At 43.1% G+C, this 26,391-nt stretch overlaps 1 protein-coding gene across 5 annotated transcripts in view; it reads left to right on the top strand.

Moving 5' to 3' along the window:
- The window catches only part of CMTR1 (cap methyltransferase 1), a 49,631-nt gene that overhangs the window by 16,414 nt on the left and 6,826 nt on the right, over positions 1–26,391 (top strand). For 2 of the 5 annotated variants that reach the window (XM_015069793.3, XM_027057843.2), the window contains 13 exons: positions 1,177–1,248; positions 2,346–2,440; positions 2,554–2,626; positions 7,521–7,719; positions 8,509–8,627; positions 10,901–10,997; positions 11,316–11,448; positions 12,148–12,327; positions 23,067–23,123; positions 23,889–23,946; positions 24,448–24,516; positions 25,149–25,280; positions 26,251–26,373. In XM_015069793.3, coding sequence (XP_014925279.2) covers positions 1,177–1,248; positions 2,346–2,440; positions 2,554–2,626; positions 7,521–7,719; positions 8,509–8,627; positions 10,901–10,997; positions 11,316–11,448; positions 12,148–12,327; positions 23,067–23,123; positions 23,889–23,946; positions 24,448–24,516; positions 25,149–25,280; positions 26,251–26,373 — 1,407 coding nt within the window. The remainder of the gene's footprint in view (positions 1–1,176; positions 1,249–2,345; positions 2,441–2,553; positions 2,627–7,520; positions 7,720–8,508; positions 8,628–10,900; positions 10,998–11,315; positions 11,449–12,147; positions 12,328–23,066; positions 23,124–23,888; positions 23,947–24,447; positions 24,517–25,148; positions 25,281–26,250; positions 26,374–26,391) is intronic. The other 3 variants (XM_053222863.1, XM_053222862.1, XM_053222864.1) reach the window with 3 other exon arrangements.

The raw sequence follows: 26,391 nt of genomic DNA, 5'->3' as shown, positions 1-26,391 counted from the left end.
ATAACTTCTGTCTTCCTCATGGATGCTTTTTCGAGTAGCTGATTATACATTTGTGTATATTCTGGTCACTGCTGGGCACTGTTCCAGGTAGATGAAAAGACACCGTCCCTGTCCTCAGAAAATAATGAGGGAGTTGTTACAGAGGGAATTTGTTTAATCTCCTTCTGGAAAATTGTAAGAATAAAGTAGATAGCCACCAAATCAGTATGGTCTGGAGAACAGTTCTCAAAGTGTAGGGCCCTCTGGGGATCTCCAAGACCCTTTCAGGGGCTCTGCAGGGTCACGGTTATTTTCATAATGGTACTGGAAGGTTACTTGTCTTTTCACTCATTCTCTCATAAGTGTCCAGGGGAGTCTTCCAGAGGCTGCACCACAACCAATTGAATGTAAATGTAGAGAGGAGAATCTAGCCAGATATTAAGAGATTTGTAAAAATGGAAAATAGTGCCACTCATTAGAAGGTTTTTGGGGAAATATAGTTACTTTTCATAAATATGTTAACACAATGTATTGCTTTATTACACTGAATGATATTTTAACATTTTCTCGGTTTTAATTTCTAATAATGTTGTTACGTATATATCCCCCACATAAACAAAAGCTCTTTGGGGTCCTCAGTGATTTTGAAGTGTGTAAAACCTGAGAACACCCAAGTCTGAGCATCGCTGGTTTAGAGGTAGCCTCACTCAGACCTGAGGTTGGATTTGACACCCATGTGAAGGTCTCTTGAACCGTTGTCTTCTCTGATGCTACCAGCTCCTACCTGGTGCCTGGTGTCCTACCTTTGTACCCATCATCGATGAGGAGGCTTCCTGGTTGAAGGAAGAACAGGCTTCTGTCATTTAGGGCGGTCCCCATCCGTCTGCCTCCATGCTCTGGGGGCAGACAGCTTGAACGTTTCCTTCCTGTTTGCTTTTCTCAGCCTCAGCGTTCATGAGTCTTATATCCATATGGTGCTCTAGTCAGAGCACCCAGGGGGCTGCTTCATCTCACAGCCATCTGGAGTGTAGCCAGAGGGATTTAAGGTTTTCTCTTTCCCTCCCCCCAGGGATTGATGTTCCTTGGCAGGCACTCAAGCCCCTTCTTGCTCTACTCACTTGGAACCCTCGTTTCTCGATTCATTCCCCTAAATGCAGTCACACGTGGTCGTTATTGATTGTTTTCTTCTTTCTGTAGAGAAAGATGATTATTGAAGATGAGACAGAGTTTTGTGGGGAAGAGCTGCTTCACAGTGTGTTGCAGTGTAAGGTAAGGCCTGTGGCTAGAGCTGGGGTTGAAAACCTTTTGTGAGGGGATGTTCTGGGCTCTTCCAGTTCTTCTGAATTGGTTGTGGGGCTGAAGTTTAGCTGAGGTTTTTCCTGGAGATCAGAGGTGTGTCTTGCTACATTTCTCTGAGATAGTATCCTTTTTCCTGGTTCCCTGCAGTAGTGGGCTGTCCCTGTGGTCAGTAGCCAGGAAAGGATTCACTTAACAACTCAGTGGGTCCGTTCTTTACCATCAGACCTGAATTCAAGTCCTTGTTTTTCAGGGTTTTTTTTGTTGTGTGACCTTGGGCCAGTTGCTTTAGCTGCTCTGAGTTTGAGTTTCCTCATCTATAAAATGGGGAGAGAATACTTTCCAGGATTGTTATGAGAATTAAATGAAATAATCCACGTGAAGCTCATGACACGCTGGGTGAATGTTAGTCTCTCCTTGATACTTTGGGAGTGATTTTGTGTCAGGAAGTACATTGCCTGGGGCAGAATGAGCCAGGGAACCTCTGAGGAAGAAATGGGTTGGAGAAGAAGTAATACCTCAGACCAGCCTCACTGAACTTATGTTTTTTGCCAGCAGAGGGTTGGGAATATCCTTAAGGTGACTGGAACTCAGGTGAAATGAGGCTTTTTGTTCCCAGGGAAAAAATTGGGAGAAGGAAGAAGGGGTCTCCGTTGTGCATTAGGTGCCATTCAGAAAACACTGGTCTTGGTTTGTTTGCCCTCTCTGAGTGAGCTCAACATCAGAATTCTGGTCCCTGGAAAGTTGCTGTTGGAGTGGAGAAACAGATTTGCTCTAAGGATTGGTGATGCCAACAGGTGGCTTTCTGCATAGCCACAGGTGCCATTTATTAACCACTTACCATGCAGGGACATGTTTACATTTTCTTTTTTCCACTTAATAGGTGAGATAGTTGAGGGTCAGAGTGATTGAGCAACTTGTCTGGGGTCACACAACCGGTCGTTTTAGAGCTGAGATGCAGCAGTATTCTCCCTCCTCAGAGGGCTGAGTTGGGCTCCTCTAGCACTTGAGTCCCCTGTCCCATCCTGGAGGGTGATGCTCACCTCGAGGTTCTGATTGTCTCTGGGCAGAGTGTGTTTGATGTCCTGGATGGGGAGGAGATGCGGCGAGCTCGGACCCGGGCTAATCCCTACGAAATGATCCGTGGAGTCTTCTTCCTAAACAGGTTTGCGGACGTTCCCCTCCCCTGCCCTGATATGTACTGTTGCACATTTCATCTGAGCCTCAGCTTTCCATACATCTGGTGTACTGAGTTGCACTTTTCTGTCTTTGTTGCAGGGCGGCAATGAAGATGGCTAACATGGATTTTGTGTTTGATCGCATGTTTACAAATCCGCGGGACTCTTGTGGGGTGAGAACAAGATTCTGTGTGTGAATTTATAGCTTAAGCTTCAGCGGCCCAGAAATTGCCATTCGTGCAATGCTAGGAGAGTATTCCTGCTATGTGGTAGAGATAGATTTTGCTTGGAGCTCCTCAAATTAGGTCCCTCAGTGCTTCCTCTGGTCCCAGGGATGCTCCACAAGGCAGTTGTGTCTAGGGCTTGAGGCCCAGAGTTCCAGCCCCCAACTCTGCAGATCCTCCTGCCCACCCCAAGTGGAGGAGGGCAGGGCTTGTAGCAGTGGCAAAGGGACATTTCTGGGCCAAATTGGCAGTTGTGCTACCTACAGGCCTAGGGGGCAGGGAGGTGAGGCTATGAGATAGGGCGTGGGCCCTCCTCCTGCATCCGGTAAACACGTATTTATCCTACTCTGTGCCAGGTACCAGGAATATAATTTTAAATGAGATAGATGTGATCCCTTCCCCCATGGCACTTAGGTTCCGGATGTTCTGGTGGATTTGAGAACTGGTAAGGGTGCAGGGTTGAGATGCTTGTAAAGCCTTTCTGGGCTCATTGGTGTGTGGAGGGCAGCTGCTGCCAGGGAGCTTTAGACTGCTGCCTTCCTACCATGGATGAGGTGGAGTGGTAAGGGTGAGTATGTAGTCCTTACAGTGAGCTTATTTTCCAAATTCAAATTTGTGATATCGTCTGACTTGAGTGCTGTTGCTGGTCTGAGAAGGGAGTGCTCTGGCAAATGTGACGTGAGTGTTGAATGAAATGTGGGCATCTGGGTCCTTTCACTGGTCTATTTAAAATCAGTATCACGTCTGAAAATCTAGGCTGTGTTTTTCAGTGAGGGGTCGCGGGGGGCAGGAAGTACAGAACGTCCATCGCAAGTAGTGTCACTTAAGTTCATCCCTTCTTTGGGGCTCGGCTGCCCCATCTCTGGAATTAGTCCTACTAACCTGCCAGAGGGTTGGACCAAAGGCCCTTAAGATTTGTTCCAGATCTAAGATCTGTGATTTCAGATGTGGCCACTTTCCCTTTCTGCCTTTCTGCCTTTCTGCCTTTCTGCCTTTCTGCCTTTCTGAACCAGCTTTGCATGGGATCATATAATTGTTAGATTTTGGCCCTTCTCAAGAAGTGGTAGAGCAGAATGATTTTCTACTCTGCTACATCTCATTTATCTGAACCCAGACACACAATAATTATAGAGAAAGAAAAAAGGAAATTTCATTCTGGCATTCCCTTTAGGGTTTCAAAGCATTTTTGCCCGGTCCTAGAAAGTTAGTTCTCTTTGACAGTGAAGGGTCAGCAGCCAGCTGTTCCCAAACCTGTTTCTGCTTCACACTCTGTCCTTTCAATAGGCCCCATGATTATCCACCCGCTAAAGGAACTTATCTTCCAAGTTTTTTAGTGTTTCAGCTCCACCTCCCTTACTGCTTCCCTCAGTGCTGGCAAAACTGGCATGTAGACCCCTCCAGCCTGTAGTCATTTCTCTCTCCCAGGTCTCCCTCCCTGTTTGCCAGGACCAGCAGGCAGCACAAAAGGGCTCTTGGAATTAGCATCTTGAGAATATTAGGTTGATATAATGTTGGTTTAATTTTCTGAGTTCCAAATGATTTCCTTTAAACCCCTGCCTGGCAGAGGAGCTCTGTCAAGCTGATGGGAAGTCACAGCATCATTTTGGGCTTTTGAATGTAAACGCCTCCAGCAGCTGGTATCTGGTTATTGTCTTTTGCTGTCAGGAAAATGAAGTAGGCGCCAGGGTTGTACCATTCAGGTCAAGGGTGGAGATGTTAGTTACATAGGAAAAGGCAACTGTGTTTGTAACGCTTCAGGCAGCTTCTTGACCTGAATTGATTGTTAGTGGCCACGGAGAATTGCCCTTTCTGAGATGTTTCTCTACACTCTGCTATAAAAAGGGATTTCTCTCCAGCCCCTAGTGTTTTCTTCTCTCTTTTCATCTCTGTTTTCCCCTGAGGACCAGAGTGATAGCCAAGCCCAGTAGTCTTGGTGTGTTTTTCAGGCGAGCAGAGACACTCCAGAGCAATCCCCAGCAGAGATGGGAGTGGCTGAAGGTCCAGACACACACTGGGTTTGCTAGAATCTCAGTGGCTCTGGGATCACACAAACTTTAGAATAAGAGCATGGAGAACTTGAAGCTTAGATAGGTGTGAGGAGGTTGGAGGTGGGAAGCAGAGGGGACTGTGAATTTTTTTACTGGGTTTCTGGTTCTGTGGGTTGTGGTAAAAGGAGAAAAGAGACTAGGTAGGGAAACAAATTGTAAATATGAATTGGAAGAGATAAGGGAAAGAAGAGAGTTGAAGATTCTTTGGGTATATGCTAGCACGTTATGTGCAGGCTCTGTGTGCCTGGGGGTATTGCTGAGATAGTAAACGTTGTGTAGCCTCAGGAGACAAAAATTGAATGTAGATCTGTAAGTTTCAGTGCTATCTTAGAGGAAATTAGATAGCACTTATAAAGTGCCTACTGAGTGTGGAGTACTGCACTAGGCATTGGAAAAGGAAAAAGATGGGAAAAGACAAGAGTTTTGACTCCAAGGAAGTTGATCAGTTGAATGTTGTGTCATCTTACATTTAGTATTTACAGTTTATAAAGATCTTTGACATATGATACTTTAATCCTACAACAGCCTTGAGAAATTAGTTACATTAATCCCAGTTTACAGTTGAGGGAATGTGAGCTTAGAGGCATAAATCTTATGCTTGCCCTTAACTGCGCAGCCAGTAAGTGGCAGAGGTGAGAACTCCAGCTGTCCTTTCTATGAAAAGACCTTCTGGCCATGACCTGTGAGGTCTTGAAATCACAGATGGAGATCATACTTAAGTGCTCTTTTTGGAGGTGAGATTCTTTGACTGATTCATTTTCCTTCCTCTGCCTGGTCTTCCTTTGGGCCAGTGGCTCACCTGGAGAGCCTAGAGCCTGGGGTTAGGGCATAGCCAGTGATGAGAAACATTGTTTTTCCTCTTTCCAGTGTGTGCAGGCCTTAAACTTGTGACCCCTGCCTCATTACCACTGGGCTGCCTAGAAAATGCTACATAATGTTCTCAGCAAATGCCGTTAGGCCTTTTTTGTATGTGTGCAAGTGAATATAATCCAAAAATATGAATAATTGATGGCTCAGAAAGGAAGAATACTGAGGCAGATTGGTGGGAAAGAAGAGAAAGAACTGATACATCTCAGCATGCCTGGGTGGGCTTATCTTAGGATGATGAAGTTTATTTTTAGCTAAAGTCCAGAGACTTCTTCAACTGTTTTGGTTAAGCAGGATAGCTATCATCAGAGGCTAGGCCCTTTTCACCCAGAAAGTGACTAGATTGTGAACATTAGTATTTTCCATTTCTTTCTTACAGCTCTTTCCCTGAAAGCTTTCTGATCTTTATCTAGCAGTTACAGAACTCTGGATAAGTACTCAGCCAAGACAAACCTATGGAGAGGGAAGGCTGAGCTGCCTAAGCTCCTTCTAGCTGGATGTTCCTCAGGGTCCTCTAGTCACCTGCTCTAGAGCTCAACCTGTTGTTGTCACCAGTGTGGAGGTGGTATATCCCCTCTGCCTTGGAGCCAGGTTGGAACAAGTAGAATTCACCCTCTAGGGCCAGGTGTGTAAAAGATAAACACAATATGGGCCAGTGCTGGTTCAGCATAAATTTCAGATTAAGGGTTAAAAGCTACTGGAGGGTTAAAAACTATAATCCAGTAAAAATTCAAATACTTGTCGTAATTCAGTTATTCCTAAGGTGTCGGCGGGTACCCTGGGGGCTGCCTGGAAGCTCCACGCCAGTGTCTCGTTCCCCCTCTGCCTTGTCAGCCTCCAGCTCTGCACTGCCCCGTACTTCTGGCTAGCAGAGGGGCAAAGGCAGGAGAAGGGAGTGCGTAAAAGGAGGAGACTCAAAGCACTGTGATATATTGGACTGGATCTTGGAACAAAACAAGGACTCTAGTGAAATATGAATCAAGTTGAATTTAGTTAATAGCAGTGTACCAGTGTTGGTTTCTTAATTTTGACAGATTTTGTAAGATGCTAACAAAATTGGAATCTGGATGAAGAGTATATGACAACTCTGTCTTTGCAACTTTTTTGTAAATCTAAAATTATTCCAAGATAAAAAGTTAATTGGAAAAAAATAGGGAGAACCAAGAAGGAAGGGGAGAAGGGAAGCAAAGGCTATGGTTTGGAAAGGTAGGCCCTGTGACCAGGAGGGAAACATGTTAGAGCCTCTCGGACTTTGTTTTTGTTTATGTTTTTTATTTATTGTTGAGAGAGAGAGAGAGAGGCAAAGAGAGAGGGAGACACAATCTGAAGCAGGCTTCAGGCTCTGAGCTGTCAGCACAGAACCCAGCACGGGGCTCGAACTCACAAACTGTGAGATCATGACCTGAGCCGAAGTCGGACACTCAACCGACTGAGCCACCCAGGAACCCTGAGCCTCTCAGACGTTGGATAGGAAGACCGGAGTCCAGCAGTCAGGCCAACTGGATTCTGATTGAGCTTTGTTGCACACAGGCTATGAACAGGTTGCTTTGTGTCTTGGTGTCTTTTTTCCCTGTCTGTAAGTGGGGGATACAGCATCTATTCTGCTCAATGGGACTCTTAGAGTCAGGATATGGTAAGGAAAGGACTCAGAAATAAAAACGAATACTCAGATTCCCATTAAGATGTTTTTATTAGGAGTCTGAGCCAGGCCATGTAGTTGAAAGGCATTAGGGGTATTTTGAAGCACGGATGGGCAACTCCAGGGGGTGATGATCACAGAGGATACATATCCTGGGTGTCGTGGCCCTGGCGGGAGTTCTGCACTCCGCTTGCTGAAAGGCTCGTTTTACCTCCCTGCATTCTCCTTCCTGTTGCCCATTGAGCCAGACTTTTTCCCTTCCTCCCCTGTCCTCCACTTACCTTTGCAGAAACCACTGGTAAAGGACCGGGAAGCTGAGCTTCTGTACTTTGCTGACGTCTGCGCAGGCCCAGGCGGTTTCTCTGAGTATGTGCTGTGGAGGAAGAAGTGGCATGCGAAGGGCTTTGGAATGACTCTGAAGGGCCCAAATGACTTCAAGCTGGAGGACTTCTACTCGGCCTCCAGTGAGCTCTTCGAACCCTACTATGGTAGGAACATGGAGGAGGGTGACGGGCTTTGAGAGAGTCCTCTGTGGGGACTTTAGGTCAGATGCAGTTATTATCCACTTGGCATGCTTTCTTTCCTAGGTCTCTCAGCCTGGGGTTTCCAGTCCTTGTCCTGAAGATCTCCGTTCCCTCTAGACCTTCCCTTTTTTACCCCAGGCCTGTAGGATATAGGTTAAACACTCCACTAGGCAAACTCTCATCAAAACCATATTAATTCCCCTTTTCTTCTCTTGTGGTGACAGGAGATAATGAAACTGCCTGATCTCCAGCTGAGAAATGACAGGGTTATTAACAAATACAAACTCCATGCCCATCTCCAGCCTGTGCACGGGGTGTGGAATTCACTGGATAACGGACAGCTCAGCAGCCCCACAGCAGTCCCCTCCACTCTTCCTTGATTGTTGTGATTTGGCAGAAAGTCCCAAGTTCTTTCTTAACAGTTCTTATTTAAAAGTGGATGTTGGTTCCTAAATATAGGTGCTTTAAACACAACTTGAGTCTTGAAGAGGAAGGCCCTCTACTTCAATTGATGACTCTTGGCTGGACAACTCTTTTTGAATTCTGCTTTATCACAACAGGCCCTGTTTTTGCCTCTTGGTCCATCACTGTAAGGCAGCCTTGCAGGATGGATTCTGCATTGAGTTGCTCCTCACAGGGCCTTTTCTCCGGGTCCTTGAGGAGAACCTGTGTTCACAGTCCCAGAGAGCTTGTGTCCCGGCTCCTGGGATCCACAGGGCAGATGAGCTAAATGTGAATCTTGTGTCCTGCCAGGTGAGGGTGGCATCGATGGAGATGGGGATATTACCCGCCCAGAGAACATCACTGCTTTTCGGAATTTTGTCCTGGATAACACAGATCGCAAGGGTGTCCACTTTCTGATGGCTGATGGGGTAGGTGATCTGTTCTCCATAGAGCGATGCTTTAGGGATTTATCATGTTAGAAGCTTGAGAGTTGCTTTTGTTTTGTTTTATTTTATTTGGTCCTTTTGGCTGCCCTAGAAAATGGTAGTTCACTATTCAGATAGTAGGGATATATGATGCATTTTTTTATTCTTTCTGCGCATATTTTCAATGATAACTTTGTCAATGCTGTGATTTTGTGGACACCTTTGCTTAGAGCAAGTGGACCTTCTGAGCTCACTTCTTTGAAGGGCCTCGGTTGGCTGTGAGAAATGGTAGGGGAGAACCATGACTAAGATGGATTACGCAAAACTGACTGGAAAGAACATTTCCATCGTTGGTCACCTGGGTGTGGCTCCTGGTAGAGGCTGTCCTTACATGACCATACCTAAGCCTCTGGATGGGCTGAAGATGACCACATAACCAAAGGCAGTGGCTCAGGGGAATCCACCGGAAGCCCTGTCAGTGATTGGGCTGAAGTGAATATTCAAGGAACCTTGTTCTTCGGGCAGCTGCTTGAGGCACAGAGGGGAGCCCACTGTAGCTTTCTCACCTGGAAATCTGATGCTGCAGGTAGTCTTTTTTGGAGGAAGCCACCACTCACTAAGAGGAAAGACAGAATGTGGCAGTTGCTCCAGGGTCACATGGCTAGAATTGAGAAGAGCCTCTAGAGCTCCTTGGGTGGCCTCTCAAGCAGTAACGATGTGGAAAGGTGAAGGAGTGTGTAGGATGTCAGCATAGGCTCTGAGATGCCTTGGCTTTCCACAGCACCGTGCATGGCAGGGAACAGCAGATAGGCTTGGGGGAGAAGAGGGAGGGGCTGCTCCAGCTGAGCAGATGTGGGGGCCTGATAGTGCTTGGGGGGCTGTTGTTGCATTGTGGCAGCTAGAGCACAAACTCAAGGATTGTCTTTCTGTTTAGGCATTGGAGCCTGATGACTTGGGATATTTATTTATTTATTTAATTGACCCTGTGAACAGGCATGCATTTTGAGAAACATCTACAAATCTGGAGGACATTGTTAAACAATTTCTGATTCTGAGTCATTTAGCTATTACCTTTGTAGGACTGAGGCAGGGAGACCTGGCCTGGCTGGTGCCAGCTTAACAGTCATCAGCGTCCTTTACATTTTAAGAAAGTTATTGTTAAAACAACAACAACAACACACATACAATTTACCATCTCAGCCATTAAAAAATTTTTTTAAGTTGTTTTTAATTTTAATTTTTTTATTTGAGAGAGAGTGCAAACAGGGCAGAGGGCGGGGGGGAGAGAGAGAGAGAGAGAGAGAGGGAATATCCCAAGCAGGCTCCATGTTCAGCGTGGAACACAATGCAGGGCCTGATCCCACGACCCTGGGATCATGATCTGAGCCAAAATCAAGAGTTGGACTCTCAACTGACTGAGCCACCCAGGCGCCGCCCCCCCCCCCCCCCATTGCAACCATTTTTAAGTTCAGTAGTGTTGAGTATGTTCAAATTTTTGTGAAACAGATTTCCATGCTTTTTTCCTTTTTGTGAAATTGAAACTCTAGTCATTAAACAACTCTCCTCTCCCCCCTCCTCCAACTCCTAGCCTCCTTTACTTCTGTGTGAGCTTGGCTCTCTGCTCCCTGCTGGTATCTCACAGAGAGGGAGACCACTCCAGGGGTGGCAAGGCACATTCTTTGAACAAACACCCTGGCCAGAGACCCTGCCAGCTAGAGGGAGAGGCTCCAAGGTCTTGAGACAGGAAGGGGGTTTTGGTTAGCAGAGAACGAGATTACTGTGACTGTCAGTTGTGTTAACTTTTCACCTATCACCATCCTGGGGCCTGAACAGTGGCTAAGCCCAGGCAGAGTATTCACACCACTCTCAGGGTCTTGGACTGACCAGGGCATTCTGTTTCCTATCTTGTAGTTGGCCTGTGACCAGCCAGTATTTTGCCTCTGCCCTGCCTTACTCTTCCCCTGGGTTCCCAAATGGGTTTTAAAATTTTCTGGACCATCTCCTTGGAAAAGTAGTCTTGGTTGTATCTCCTGGGAGTGATGGAGCAGAAGAGTGGCCCTGTGCTAGGAGTCAGGCCTGGGTCCTGGTACTGGCTCCGTCTGCGAGGAGCCATATGACTGTGCAAAATAATTTAAACGCTGAGCTGTATTTTTTATCAGTCTGATGGTGGAAATCAATGGAAACGCTTCAGGAAATCTTAATGAAGATGTAGTAGGGATGAGCGAGGTCCTCATCACTACTCTTTCCTACTTCCGATTCTTATATTCTCATTTCAGGGTTTCTCAGTGGAGGGACAGGAGAACCTGCAAGAGATCCTCAGCAAGCAGCTGCTGCTCTGTCAGTTCCTCATGGCGCTGTCTGTTGTCCGAACAGGTAACGCTTCCTCAGGTGTCTCCCCAGCCTGGGGTCCGCTAGAGGCCCTGTTTGGACACGAGCACGTATGGGGTTTCGGAGTAAGAAAAAAAAAAAACCTGCTTAAATCAGGTGTCAGTTGGCTAAATGAGGAATTTAGGGAAGTTAGTGCAACAGAATCCCCCAGAGTCCCCTCTAAAACTGAGACTACCCCTTAAATTGCCTCTTTTAATGGACCCGAGCGCTGGGTCCCTGGCTTTGTCACATTTACTCCTTCAGACTACCTTACCACTGGGTAAGAGCCCACTGACGGCTGTTGGTGTCTTCACTCTAATCTAGGAGGCCACTTCATCTGTAAAACCTTTGACCTGTTCACACCGTTCAGCGTGGGGCTCATCTACCTGCTGTACTGCTGCTTTGAACGAGTGTGTCTCTTTAAGCCGATTACCAGCCGTCCTGCCAACTCCGAGAGGTAAAGCCTTCCTCTCCGTTCTAATCAGACTAGTTGACTAAATGTTAGAACAGAAAAGTGCAGCTCTCTGGCATAACTACTCAAGCTACATTAAAACCCTGATTTTAAGGAAGTGATTAGAGCCAAGAAGAGTCAAGATTTGGATCTTACTGGTTCTGTGGTGTGTCAGTGCAACTTCTGCCTCCTTCTCCACAAGCCTTATTCCTCACACTTAGGTCGGGGATCCTTGGCTTGGTCCGGGAAAGAGAAAGTGAAAAGGGCACCTATGGGCTGGGCCAGGGCAGGAGGGCCACCAACCAGAGGCACTATTGGCATCCTAGTTGGGACACAGTGCTCATGCATGATGTGAGAGAAGATGTGGCCAGTCTGAATTGCTAGGTGGCTTGTTAAAAACACAGATTTCTGGGCCCTGTTCCTGGGGAGTCTGATTGACAAGGTCTGTAATTTAACAGACTCCCTAGTGACAGTGATACAGCCAGCCTGACACCGGGCAGTTGGGAACCACTGCCACAGAGAGTAGAAATATAGCCCAACATAAAAAGGAAGGAATTGAATTGAACTTTTGCAGCACAGAATTGGTACTGTTCTTTGTGCACAGACTTAAGATTCTTTAGCTTTATGACTCAGCAAGGAGTTTGGAGAGGAGGAATGTGGGGGAGAAGCCCTTGCTCAGTGGAGTGACAGGGTATCTTCTGCCAGGTATGTGGTGTGCAAGGGCCTGAAGGTGGGCATAGATGACGTGCGCGATTACCTCTTCTCAGTCAATATTAAACTCAACCAGCTGCGGAACACTGATTCTGATGTCAACCTTGTGGTCCCCTTGGAGGTAATCAAGGGAGACCATGAATTTACTGACTACATGATACGGTCCAATGAGAGGTAAGCAAACCCAGTGTTTTTTGCTGATACCACTGTAGTTATCAAGGAAGACCAGAGATTGAAGGACTGAATGGCTCTTAGTATCACTTTGTCGATTCCCAAACATTGGTAACTAGGATTGGTGTGCTTGTTCCAGGACTCTCTGGGATGCGGGGGACCTTGGGGACCCTTGTCCTACTCCCATGCCCTGTCCCTAGGGTGGCCAGTGGGAACCTGGTTGGTGTTGCCCTGCCCATGGGAGCCTGAATATGATAGTGGAACCTGATAGAGTGCAACCGTGCCCGGTCCCTGGAGGCAGGAGTAACTCTATTTGCTTCTGTTTGTGAAAAGCCATCATGGTTGTTGCCTTGTGAAACTCCCTGTTTGGAAACAGGAGATGGCTAGAAAGCAAATATGCAACATGCTTTGGAAATTTCTGGTAATAAACCTTTTTTGCCAGTTCATGAATTCTTTAGATGCATGATCTGAATGCTGGGGTTTTTTTTGTTGTTGTTGTTTGTTTGTTTTAAGCCTTTTTTTGATTTCTGCCCCCTTCTTGTTATTGGTAATAATTTAAAGTTGACAGTTGACTCAGTTTTCTAAGGGAAAACTTGGAGAAAAATTTTTTGAGGTAAGTTGGAGAGTTGTATAGTAACAGTGAATCAGTAGAAGTGCTTTCTCACAGGGCCAAACAGGTGTTGGTGTCATTTCTAAGGGTATAATCCTGTCTCCCATGGAAGTTTGAAGGTATAGGTGGCCCTGGAGAATCACAGAAGGATAGAAAGTCTTTACCCATTTGCCCACCATCCTGCAGTGTTTTAACTTTGCACAGTACTGCCACATCAGCGCCTTCATCTTGATGGTAATGCTGGGCACCACGGTGGAGAAGATACTAAGCTTCGGCATGTTATACATGAGGAAACAGGTCCGGGAACTGGTCTAGAGTCAGCAACGCCAGGGCTTTGTAACATTTCTGTTTGCTGAACCGTGCTCCCATCTGCTATGAATGTGTGTGGACGCATGGCGGAACTGGACTCTGCAGTGCTCCCAATAGTGCAGTGTTTAAGCAGTCCTACAATGAGTCAGTTTGCTTTTTTTTTTTTTAAAGATTGATGGATAATTCCATAATGAAATGCAGATCTTATGTGTACTTTTGACAAATGCATATCTTCATATAGCCTACGTTCCCATTAAGATTAAAAAAAAAAAAATTAACCTCAGGAAATTTCTTTGTGCCCCTACCTAGTCAACCTGGAAGTAACCACTCTTCTGATTTTTATCTTAGGCTGATTTTGCCCGTTCTAGAACTTAGTGTAAGTGGAATCATATATACATACACACTCATGTGTCTGTTTTTTGTTTTGTCTTTTTTCCTTACCATAACGTTTTTGAGATTCTCTCATGTGGTGTTAGTTTGTTCCTCTTTATTGCTGAATAGTATTCCATTGTATGGGCATACCAAATTTATTCTTCTGTTAATGGACACTTTATTTCCAGTTTGGGGGTATTCTGAATAAAGCTGCTAAAACATTCTTGTACAGCGATTTTGGTGGACAAATGTTTTCACCTTTCTTAGATAAATACCCAAGAGTGGAAATTGTAGGTCATAGGTTAGATGAGTACTTTTTAATAATGCCATACAGTTTTCTCAAGTGCTTATATGAGTTTATACTCTCTGTAGCAGAGTGTGAGAATTCTGATTGTTCTACATCTTTGCCAACATTTGGTATTGTTAGTCTTTTTCATTTTAGCTATTCTGGTGGGGGGTTCTATTTTTGTTTGTGTGTGTGTGTGTGTGTGTGTGTGTGTGTGTGTATAGTTAATTAAATACCTGTGTTAGTTTCAGGTGTACAACATAGTGATTCAGCATTTATATACATATATGAAATGGTAACTACAATAAGTCTAGTTACCATCTGTTACCATATAAAGTTGTTACGCTATTGTTAACTACATTCCCGTCTCTCATTTATTTAACTGGAAGATTGTACCACTTGCACCACTTAATCTCCTTCACCTATTTTGTCCATTCCCCCTCCACTCTTTCCCTCCTGGCAACCATCAGTTGGTTCTCTGTAAGTCTGTTTCTGTTTTGTTTTATTTGTTAATTTGTTTTGTGTTTTAGATTCTACATATAAGTGTTTTTGTCTTTTTCTTTCTCATTTTGACTTATTTCACATAGCATAATATCCTCTAGATCCATCCGTATTGTTGGAAATAATAAGATTTCATTCTTTTTTGTGGCCAAGTAATATTCCATTGTATATATACATTTTATTTGTCCATTCATCTGTTGAACATTCAGATTGCTTCCACATTTTGGCTATTATAAATAATGGTGTGATGAATCTAGGGGGACATATGTCTTTTCAAATTAGTGTTTTTGTTTTCTTTTGATAAATACCTGGAAGAATTGCTGGACTGTGGTAGTTTTATATCTTTAATTTTCTGAGAAAATGCTATACTGTGTTCCATAGTGGCTGTACCAATTAACATTCCTACCATCACTGCACAAGGGTTCTCTACTCCACATCCTCTCTAGCGCTTGTAATTTCTTGTCTTTTTTTGGGGAGGGGGGTTGGTTTTCAGTTTTTTTTTTTTTTTTAACTTGTTTTATTTTTTATTCTTGATAATAGTTCTGTGAAGTGATATCTCATTGTGGTTTGGATTTGTATTTCTGTGGTGACTAATGACGTTGAGCCTCTTTTCATGTGTTTATTGGCTGTTGAACATGTGACTCATGATCTCACGGTTTGTGGGATCAAGCCACACTCTCAGTGCGGAGCCTGCTTGGGATTCTCTCTCTCCCTCTTTCTTATCCCTTTCCTCACTTTCTCAAAGTAAATAAATAAACTTTTTAAAAAAAGTTGGTGTTTGTTTTTTTTTTTTTTTCTTTGTGAGAGCACAAGCTGGGGAAAGAGAGAGAATCCCAAGCAGGCTCCATGCTCAGCATGGAGGCTGACATGGGACTCAATCCCATAGCCCTAGGATCATGACCTGAGCAAAATCAAGAGTCAGACGCTCAACTGACTGAGTCACCCAGGTGCCCCTCTTTTTATTAAATTGTAATATATTTTCTATTTTCTATATTTTGAATACATGTCTGATTTCAAGTATGTGTGTTGTGAATATTTTGTCCTAATGTGTGACATGCCTATTCATTTTCTTAATGGTATATTTTGATAAACAGAAGTTAAAAAAAGTTTTTTTAAGTTTATTTATTTTGAGAGAGAATATAAGTAGGGGAGTGCCAGAGAGAGAGAGAGAGAGAGAGAGAGAGAGAGAGAGGGAGAGAGAATCCCAAGCAGGCTCTGTACAGAGCCTGCTGACAGCACAAAGCCCGTTGCAGGGCTCAAACTCACCCAGGTGCCCCTTACTTTGACCCTTTTTATTTGTTTATTTTTGAGAGAGAGTGCAAACAGGGGAGGGCAGAGAGAGAGACACACACACACACACACACACACACACACACACACACACACACACACACACACACAGAATCCGAAGCAGGCTCTAGGCCCCGAGCTGTCAGCACAGAGCCGACCGTGGGGTGGGGCTTGAACCCACAAACCGTGAGATTATGACGTGAGCTGAAGTTGGAGGTTTAACCAACTGAGCCACCCAGGTGCCTCTATTTTTAAAATGTGTAATTCTGGGGCACCTGGGTGGCTCAGTCGGTTAAGTGTCTGACTTCAGCTCAGGTCATGATCTCACAGTTTGTGGGTTTGAGCCCCACGTCGGGCTCTGTGCTGACAGCTCGGAGCCTGGAGCCTATTTCAGATTTTGTCTCCCTCTCTCTGCCCCTCCCATGCTCACTCCCTGTCTCTGTGTCTCTCAAAAATGAATAAATGTTAAAAAAAAAAATGTATAATTCACTGGCATTAAATACATTCACATTGTTGTGCAACCATCATCACTGTATATTTCCAGAATGTTTTAATCATCCAAAACAGAAATTCTGTACCCATTAAACAATAACTCCCCATTTCTCCCACCTTGAAGCTCGATGAATTTGCCTGTTCTAGGTACCTCATATAAGTGAAATCATAACGATATTTGTTCTTTTGTGTCTGGCTTATTTCACTTTGCATAATGTTTTTAAGGTTTATATCATGTTGTAGCGTGTGTCAGAATTCCATTCCTTGTAGGGCTAAATAATATTCCATATATATATACATATATACATATATATATACACACACACATATATATACACACACACACACCACATTTTGTTTACCCATTCATCTGTTGTTGGATATTTGGATTGTCCCCACATTTTAGCTCCTGTGAATAATACTGCTTTGAATATTGGTGTGCAAGTAACTGAGCCCCTGCTTTCAGTTCTTTCGTGTATACACTTAGAAGTGGAGTTGTTGGATCCTATGGTAATTGTGCTTAAAATGGTGCAGCTACAACTGCCATACTATTTTTTTACAACACTTGACCTACTTCACCTACTTCACATTACCAACAGTCATGCTCAAGGGTTCCAGTTTCTCCACATTCTCACCAACACCCGTTGTTGTCTCTCTGTTTTTGTTTCTGTTTTTGTTTTTTTGGATAATAGCCCTCCTAATGGGTGTGAGGTGGTGTCTCATTGTAGTTTTGACTTTTGATATTGAGTATATTTTCGTATCGGGCTGTTTGTGTATCTTTGGAGAAATGCCTATTCTAGTCCTTTGCCTATTTTTAAATTGGTGTTTTTCATTGTCAAATGGTAGGATTCTTTATTAATATTCTGGATATTAATCCCTCATCAGATATATGATTTGAAAATATTTTCTCTCATTATGTGTTTTTTTTCCTGCATTGATTGTGTCCTTCAATGCACAGATTTTAATTTGATGTGGTTCAATTTCTTTTTTTTCTTTGATTGTTTATGCTTTTGGTGTAATATTCAGGAAATCATTGCTGAATTCAGCATCATGAAACTTTTCACTGTGCTTTTTTCGAAGTGTTTTATACTTTTAGCTCTTATCTTTAGGTCTTTGACCCATTTTGAGTTAATTTTTGTAGATGTTATAAAGTAAGGGTCCAACTTCATACATTTGCATGTAGACAACCAGTTTTCCCAGCGCCATTTGTTGAAAAGACTATTCTTTCCTCATGAAATGGTTTTGGTACCCTTGTTGAAAATCATTTAATCATATATGCAGAGGTTTACTTCTGGGCTGTCTATTCTGTACCTTTGGTTCTGTATGCCTATCTTTATGCCAGAACCACAGTTGTGATTATTCTAGCTTTGTAGTAAGTTTTGAAACTAGGAAATATGAGACTTTCAGTTTGTTTTTCTCTTTCAAGATTGTTCTGGCTATGGGGCCCCTTGAGATTCCATATGAATTTTAGGATGGGTTTTTCCATTTTCGCAAAAATTGCCTTTGGGATTTTGAAAGGGATTACATTGAATCTGTAGATTGCTTTAGATAATATTGTCTTGTTAACAGTATTGAGTCTTCCAATCCATGATCACAGGACGTCTTTCCATTTATGTCTTTTTCCATTTTTGTCAGCAGTGATTTGTAGCTTTTAGTGTACAAGTCTTACACTTCTTTACTTCGGAGTATTTTATTCTTTCTGATGCTATTGTAAATGGAGTTATTTTCTTCATCCTTTCAGATTATTCATTATTGTGTAGAAATGACTGGTTTTTGTGTGTTGATTTTGTATCCTGCAAATTGGCCAGATTTGATTATTAGTTGTAATAGTTTTTGGTGGAATCTTTAGGGTTTTTTTGCATGAAAGATTATGCTGTCTGTGAACTGAGATAATTTTACTTTTTTTTTTTTTTCCAGTTTGGATGCCTAGAACTAACTAACTTTCTTTCTTTCTTTTCTTTCTTTCTTTCTTTCTTTCTTTCTTTCTTTCTTTCTTTCTGTTCTGTCTTTCTGTCTGTCTTTCTGTCTGTCTTTCTGTCTGTCTTTCTGTCTGTCTTTCTGTCTTTCTGTCTTGTCTAAATACTCTATTGTATGTAAAGGGGTGCCTGGCTGACTCGGTGGGTAGAGCGTGTGGCTCTTGATCTTGGGGTTGTGAGTTCAAGTCCTACATGTGGTATGCAGTTTACTTAAAAAAATTTAAAAAGATATTCCATTGTATATATATTACCACATTTTCTTTATCTGTTCATCTGTCAGTGGACATTTAGGTTGTTTCTACATCTTGGTTACTGTGAATAGTGCTTCAGTGAACATGGGGGTGCTAATATTTTTGCAAGATCCTGATTTCAGTTCTTTTGGATAAATACCCAGAAGTGTAATTGCTGGATCATATGGTAGTTCTGGTTTTTTTCTTGCCTTATTGAAATGACTAATTCCTTCAATTTGATGTTGAATTGAAGTGATAAAAGCAGACAGCCTTGCCTTACTCTTAATTTTAAGCATAAAGTGTTTAATCTTTCATTAAATGTGGTGTTGGCAATAGGTTTTTGTAGACGTCCTTTATCAGATTGAGTTTTCTTCTATTTTGAGATTGTTGAGCGTTTTTATTTTGAATGGATGTTTAGTTCTGTCAGATCCTTTTTGTATCTATAGAAATTATTATGGTATTATTCTTTATTCCATTAATACAGTGAATTACATTGAATGATTTTCAGATGGCAAACCAGTCTTGCATTTTTTAATATGCTTTGGTTATGAATATCATTCTTATATATTCTGTATTTGATTTGCTAATCTTTTATTGAGTCTGTGTTCATAAGGGTTATTAGTCTCTAAATCTGTATTCTGTTATTCTTAATGAATTGACCTTTGTCATTCTGAAATATCCTTCTTTATCTCTAGTAATACTCTTTGTCTTGAAGTCTACCTCATCTGGTATTAATATAGTCACATCAACTTTCTTTTGCTTAGTATTGATTTGTCTTTTTTTCTTCAATTCATTTATTTATTTTTGAGAGAGTGTGAGTGAGCGAGGGGCAGAGAGAGAGGGAGAAAGAGAAGAGAAAGAGAATCCTATATAGGCTCTGCACTGTTAGCACAGAGGCCTAAGTGGGGCTCGAGCTCATCCAAAGTGTGGCTGGAGCTCACCCGAAGCAGGTCTCTAGCTCACCCCATGTGGGACTCGAACTCAGGAACCATGAGATCGTGACCTGAGCTAAAGTCAGATGCTTAACTGACTGAGCCACAGATACCCCTGCTTGGTTTATCTTTTTAAGTCCTTTTATTTTCAACCTGTGTTTGTCTTTATAAATAACATATGCTTGGGTCTTACTTTCTTATGCAGTGTGACAGTCTCTGCCTTATAATTAGAGTGTTTAGTATAGTTACATGGAATGTAATTATTGATATGTTTGGGTTTAAATCCTCTATCTTGGAGCACCTCGCTGGCTCAGTTGATTTAGTGTCCGACTTCGGCTCAGGTCATGATCTCACAGTTCGTGGGTTTGAGTCCCGTGTCAGGCTCTGTGCTGACAGCTCAGAGCCTGGAGCCTGCTTTGGATTCCGTGTCTCCCTCTCTCTCTCTGCCCTTCCCCTGCTTGTACTCTGTCTCTCTCAAAAATAAACATTAAAAAAAATTTTTTTTTAAATCCTCTTATCTTGGTTGTTTAGTATCTCTTTATCCTGTTTTCTTTTTGTTTCTCAGTTCCTTCCTTTTTTGGGGGGGCTGGTTGGTATTTTTTAATATTCATTTATATCTCCTTGGATTTTTTCTTTTTTATGTCTTTTTGTTTTATATTTTAGCTCTTTTATTTATTTATTTATTTATTTATTTATTATTTATTTATTTATTTATTTAATATATGAAATTTATTGTCAAATTGGTTTCCATACAACACCCAGTGCTCATCCCAAAAGATGCCCTCTTCAGTGCCCATCACCCACCCTCCCCTCCCTCCAATACCCCATCAACCCTCAGTTTGTTCTGAGTGTTTAACAGTCTCTTATGCTTTGGCTCTCTCCCACTCTAACCTCTTTTTTTTTTTTTTCTCTTCCCCTCCCCCATGGGTTTCTGTTAAGCTTCTCAGGATCCACATAAGAGTGAAAACATATGGTATCTGTCTTTCTCTGTATGGCTTATTTCACTTAGCATAACACTCTCCAGTTCCATCCACGTTGCCACAAAGGGCCATATTTCATTCTTTCTCATTGCCACATAGTACTCCATTGTGTATATAAACCACAATTTCTTTATCCATTCATCAGTTGATGGACATTTAGGCTTTTTCCAGAATTTGGCTATTGTTGAGAGTTATTTTAGCTCTTTTAAAGATAACAGTATTCATCTTTAATTTATCATGGTTTACTTTCAAAGAGTATCCTGCTTTATGAACAATGTAAGAACCTTATTACCACAGTATATATGCATTTACAGTTCTGCCTTTGTGTTCTTGTTTTATATAAACCCTACTTTAGCTTGCTATTATTTTTATTTTAAACCATAAAGTCTATATCATCTTTTAAAGAGATTTAAAGTATATCTGCCTGTACAGGCATACCTCAGAGACACTGCAGGTTTGGTTCTAGATCACTGCAGTAAGGTGAATATTGCAATATGGCAAGTCAAATTAATTTTTGTTTCTTAGTGCATATAAAGTTGTGTTTATACTATAGTTTACTAAGTGTGCAGTAACACTGTGTACAAAAAACAATGTACAAATCTTAATTTAAAAAATGCTTTATTGCTAAAAAAAAAATGTTAACCATTGTCGGGGCTTTTAGTGAGTCATAATCTTTTTGCTGGTGCAGGGTTTTGCCTCAGTGCTGATGGCTGCTGACTGATCAGGATGGTGATTATTGAAAGTTGGGATGGTTGTGGCAGTTTCTTAAAATAAGACAATGACATTTGCCACATTGATTGACTCTTCCTTTTATGAATGGGTTCTCTGTAGCATGTGATGTTTGATAACATCTTACTGACAGAACTTCTTTCAAAATTGGAGTCCATCCTCTCAAACCCTGACACTGCTTTATCAGCTAAGTTTATGTAATACTCTCAATCCTTTGTTGTCATTTCAACAGTCTGCACAGCATCTTCACCACGAGTAGATTCCATCTCAAGAAACTACTTTCTTTGCTCATTCATAAGAAGCACCTCCTCATCTGATAAAGTTTTATAGCAATTTAGCCACATCTTCAGGCTCCAAAGTTCACTGATCACAGATTACCATAACAAATATAACAATAATGTAAAAGTTTGAAATATTATGAGAATTACCAAAATATGACACAGAGACATGCAGCGAGCAAATGCTGTTGGGAAAATGGCACCAATAGACTTGCTCAACACAGGGTTGCCACCTGCAATTTGTAAAAAATGCATTATCTGTCAGGTGCAGTAATGTGAAGTGCAATAAAACGAGGTATGCCTGCATATGTACATTTACATTTTTTAAAAAGGTCCTTTGTATCTACTGACCTATTTACACATTTTGGTGTTCTTCATTTCTAGTTCTTGCAGAACTGGGTTTCTGTTTGGAATCCTTTCCCTTTGGCCTAAAGAATTTCTTTTAGCCTATTTTTATTGTGCAAGTATGCTGGAGTAATTTGTCTTTTGAAAATGTATTTATTTCCCTCTCCTCTTTGAAGGATACTTTTATTGGATATAGAATTTGAGGTTGGTCATGTTTCTCTTTCAGCACTTTAAAGATAATGTTCCATTGTTTTCTGCCTTCGTTGTTTCTGATGAGAGAAGTCAGTCATTACTGTTACTGTTTTCATGCATATCATGTGTCCTTTTTCCTCTGAGTGCTTTTAAGATTTTCCCTTTATCTTTGTTTTCAACATGTTGACCACAGTGTGTTTATATATGGTTTTCTTTGTACTGATTCTGCCTGGGGTTCTCTGACCTTGGATCTGTGGATTGATTTCATTTACCAGTTTGGGAAAATTCTTGGCTATTATCTTGTTAGTATTTTTGTCTTATTCTTTTTTCTGCTTCTGAGACTCTACTTATTTATGTTTAACTGTTTGCTATTGTCCTGTAGAGTTCTAATACTGGTATTTTTTTTTTTCACTTTTTTCTCTCTTTATGTTTTGGTTTGAGTTTCTGTTGACCTCATTATCCCCAAGTTCACTGATTCTTTCCTCTGCTGTTTTCAGTCTGGTGATAAGCCCATCAAAATCATTCTTCATCTCTAATATCATAGTTTTCAATCCTAGAATCTTGGTTTTTTAGAAATATGGTTTCTGTACCTCTGCTGAAATTCTCTATCTTTCCATGAATGTTGTACATCTTTTCTACTAGATCCTTTAATATGTTTTTCAGTTATTTTAAGGGCCATGTCTGATAATATGAACATCTGGACCATTTCTGGATCTTCTGCTATTGGATTGTTTCCCCTCTTGTTAGCTGGTCACATTTTCTTGCTTTATCACATGTCACACACTCTTTAATTTAATGCCAGACATTGTATAAAAGGATAGTGGGGATTAAAGTAGCAAGGGCAGCTGCTAGTGTAGGTGGGTTGAGTCAGTTCAGTCTGCAGCTGAACTGGGTCTGGGCTTTGTCGTTGCTTTATTTAGAATTAATTCACTACTGCTTTCAAGTTTTTAAGGATGGGATCAGAACTTTCCTTTTAGCAGGACTTGGGAGCTGGGTGTCTAGCGGGTTTGACTCAGTTCTGCTTTATTGTAAGCCTTTAGCAGGCCCCATGTAACTGTATCTTGGGGTATAGTCAAGGGGGTTCTCTTTCAGTTCTTCAGCCCCTCTCCCCCAGATGTAGATGGCCACTGCTCTGGCTGAGCTTCTCTTTTTTGATATCTTTTGCCTTTTTTGGTAATCCTTCTGAAATTAAATCTTTTTTTTCCCCCCCCTCTCTCTAGCCACTGTAGTCTGCAGATCAAAGCTCTGGCCAAAATCCATGCCTTTGTTCAAGACACGTGAGTGTTGCCCACTCCCCAGAATTCTTTTATTTCAAGGAAAGATCTTTTCATTTTGCTCCTTCCTCTGAGCTCTTTATTTCATTTCAACAAACATTTAAAAACGTCCATTTTTTTTTTTTTAATCTTTTACTCTGCTGTGGTCTGTGAAGCATACCAGAGAAGTAGATGGCATGAACCTTGCCCTCAAAGACTTTGTGTTTAGGCAGATAAGAGTACCCCAGGAAAAGGATACAGGAGGAATGTAGAGGGTGCATCAGAGGGTGTAGAGTGGCATAGTATGAGTAGAATGCATAATGTTGAGGGGACACAGAATAAAGAGTGATCAAGAGAGGGGAGATAGGACTGGTTTAAGAAAACCATTCTTCTGGTAGGGGGTCAGCATAAGCTGATAAAGCTTTCTGGAGCATAGTGGCATCCATTGGGATGGACTTAATGTGTATCAGCAGAGGAAAAGCCAGAACATGCTCAGAGAGGAGAGTGTGTGGGGAACTCTGGCATTCAGGGTGATCGGGAGGGTAGTCTTCCTTCCCTTTGTGGTGAGAAGGGGAGCTTATCCATTTTGTCTACATCTGATCCCCCTTCTTTAAGGGGCAGAGCCATGTGAGTGTTGTAAGCATCCTGGGCTAATGGCAGCATGGCCTCTGTGTGCACACACGTTTATTCATCTGGGCTTCCTCTCTTGGGAGTTCTGAGGGGTGCATGGGATGCACACTCCTTGTACCTCTTGGAGGTTTTAATCACTTGTTGGTTTTATTTTCCCAGAACCCTGAGTGAGCCTCGGCAGGCAGAGATCCGGAAAGAGTGCCTTCGACTTTGGGGGGTGAGCATCTCCCTAGCCCATTATTACTCCAGAGCAGGGAAGCTGTAGAGAAGAATGGATTGACCAACCCTGTCTACTTAGGGTTTCTCCTTACATGTAAACGTCTCCCTACCCTCACAGGGTTCCAGAGTTAGACATCTTAGCATTGTCAGAAGTTACCTTTTTGGCCCTTTCACTGACATTGTGGTCCTGCAGTTGGGTCAAAAAGGACAAGGGTGGTGGGTGACCAGGCCTCATTTTGTTGCCAGGGCCCTATACAGCAACTCTCTGCCCACAGTGAGTCCCAGACAGAGGGAGGGGGCCTTTGTGGTGTGCAACCACAGGGCTTGAAGTGAGGCAGTGACTGGATTACCCACTCCCATCTCCTGCTTTCTAGCTCCCTTTGTTGGGGGCCATTGCCTCTTCCCCTGTCTGGACCTATCCCCTCGCCTGCATGTGCATACACACAGCTTTCGTTGAAAGTACATTTGCAAATCAAAGCTCTTTGCCGGCTCCTTTCAGATCCCAGACCAGGCTCGAGTTGCTCCTTCTTCCTCAGACCCCAAATCTAAGTTCTTTGAGCTAATCCAGGTGAGTTTGGTATCTGTTGAAAATAAAAAGTCAGAGAGGCCTAACTTTAGATGTGGAAGGTATCAGACCCGTGCCATCCTCCCTCCAGATGCCTGGCCTCCGGAGGGCTTGTGTAGGCACCTCCTGGATTCTGAGGGGCTGGGCTTCATTTAAATCTAGCCCAGATTATGGGGCCATTGTGCTGGTTTTGTGGGGTCACGGACTGGAGAATGAGGTTCCAGATGACCTCAGAAGAGTAGCATGTGTACATATTTCTGAATGGGGTGGAGCAGTCACTTAACTGCTCTCAGACCAACTACTGATGAGTCCTCGCCTTCAGTTTTATTGAAGGGGTGGCTTATATATTCTGGCGGCATTTCCTTATAGCTCTGGTAAATTGATCTGTACTCAGGGAGTTGGTGTTCTTTCCCTTCCCAGCCTCTTCTAATAGGTCCTAAAGGAACACTCCAAGCAGATGGAATTAGATCCCAGTTAGTGCATGGTTAGGGAGAGCAGGGGGCCATGTTTCAGAGAGCAAGTGCTTCCTGTCCTTCGCCTCTCCCAGCCTGCCCCCATCCCTCATACAGGCACCCATACTGAGCGCCTGTCCCTTCCCCCAACCCAGCCATGTTTTCTCTGACCCGGGGCTGCAGGGCACTGAGATTGACATCTTCAGCTATAAGCCCACGCTGCTCACCTCCAAAACCCTGGAGAAGATCCGCCCAGTGCTTGACTACCGCTGCATGGTGTCTGGCAGCGAGCAGAAGTTCCTCATCGGTCTGGGGGTAAGTCTGCTGCTGGCTTCCTCTCTACTGTCGGGGTGGTGGAACCTTGCTCTGTGTCTGTGGGAGTCTGGACAGCTGCCTGCCACCCTTGGTGCATGTTCTTCTCTTGGCACTAGGGAGCTGGGGCTTTGACCCCAGGGAAGGTATTTCTTAAAGCTTCACTTCGTTTCTGTGAGTTAGCCAAGTGTCATTCATCCATTCAGTTTTTCATTCATTCACATTTGCGTATTCATCTCTGTGCATTGTAAAGGGAACACTGCTTCTTTTCTTGTGATATTAAGCTTCCTAGGCCAACAGGATTGTCAGCAGGCTCCTGTGGCTTGAATCCATGCAGCCATTTCTTTGTAACACCACCCCCATCGGGCTCTGTGCTGACAGCGTGGAGCCTGCTTGGGATTCGCTCTCTCTGCCTCTCTCTTTCCCAAAACAAATAAATAAACTTAAAAAAAAAAAAAAAAGTGCTCAGCCAACTGAAGCCACCCAGGCCCAGGTGCTCCATAAGCTTGATCTTTTTTGAGGGTCACTAATCATGGACTTGGGCCTTTTTTTTTTTTTTTTTTTTAATGTTTGTTTATTTTTGAGGGAGAGGCAGAGCATGAGCAGGGGAGGGGCAGAGAGAGAAGGAGACACAGAATCTGAAGCAGGCTCTGAGCTGTCAGCACAGAGCCCGACACAGGGCTCGAACCCTTGAACCAAGAGACCATGACTGAGCCAAAGTTGGACACTTAACCAACTGAGCCACCCAGATACCCCTGGACTTAGGCCTTTTGAATGGTGCCCTGGGCCTGTTCCCTACCACCAGGACTGAGCCAGATCCCTGTCGTTGAAGTATAATACTAATCTCTCCTAGACATTTTCTTCTGACATTTCCCAGCCCCATCAGCTTATAACCGCCAACTGAAAGCTCTTTTGAGCACTCACCCCTCAATCTCCATGCCTGCCTCATGAGGCCCTTTCTCTCTGCCTATAGAAGTCCCAGATCTACACGTGGGACGGCCGCCAGTCAGACCGCTGGGTCAAGCTAGACCTGAAGACAGAGCTACCCCGGGATACTCTGCTGTCTGTGGAGATCGTCCATGAACTGAAAGGGGAGGTCAGAGGTGGTTCTGCT

Source organism: Acinonyx jubatus, chromosome B2 (genome assembly GCF_027475565.1).
Source record: "Acinonyx jubatus isolate Ajub_Pintada_27869175 chromosome B2, VMU_Ajub_asm_v1.0, whole genome shotgun sequence".
Classification (NCBI taxonomy): Eukaryota; Metazoa; Chordata; class Mammalia; order Carnivora; family Felidae; genus Acinonyx; species Acinonyx jubatus.
This window is presented reverse-complemented; position numbering and strand designations above follow the sequence as displayed.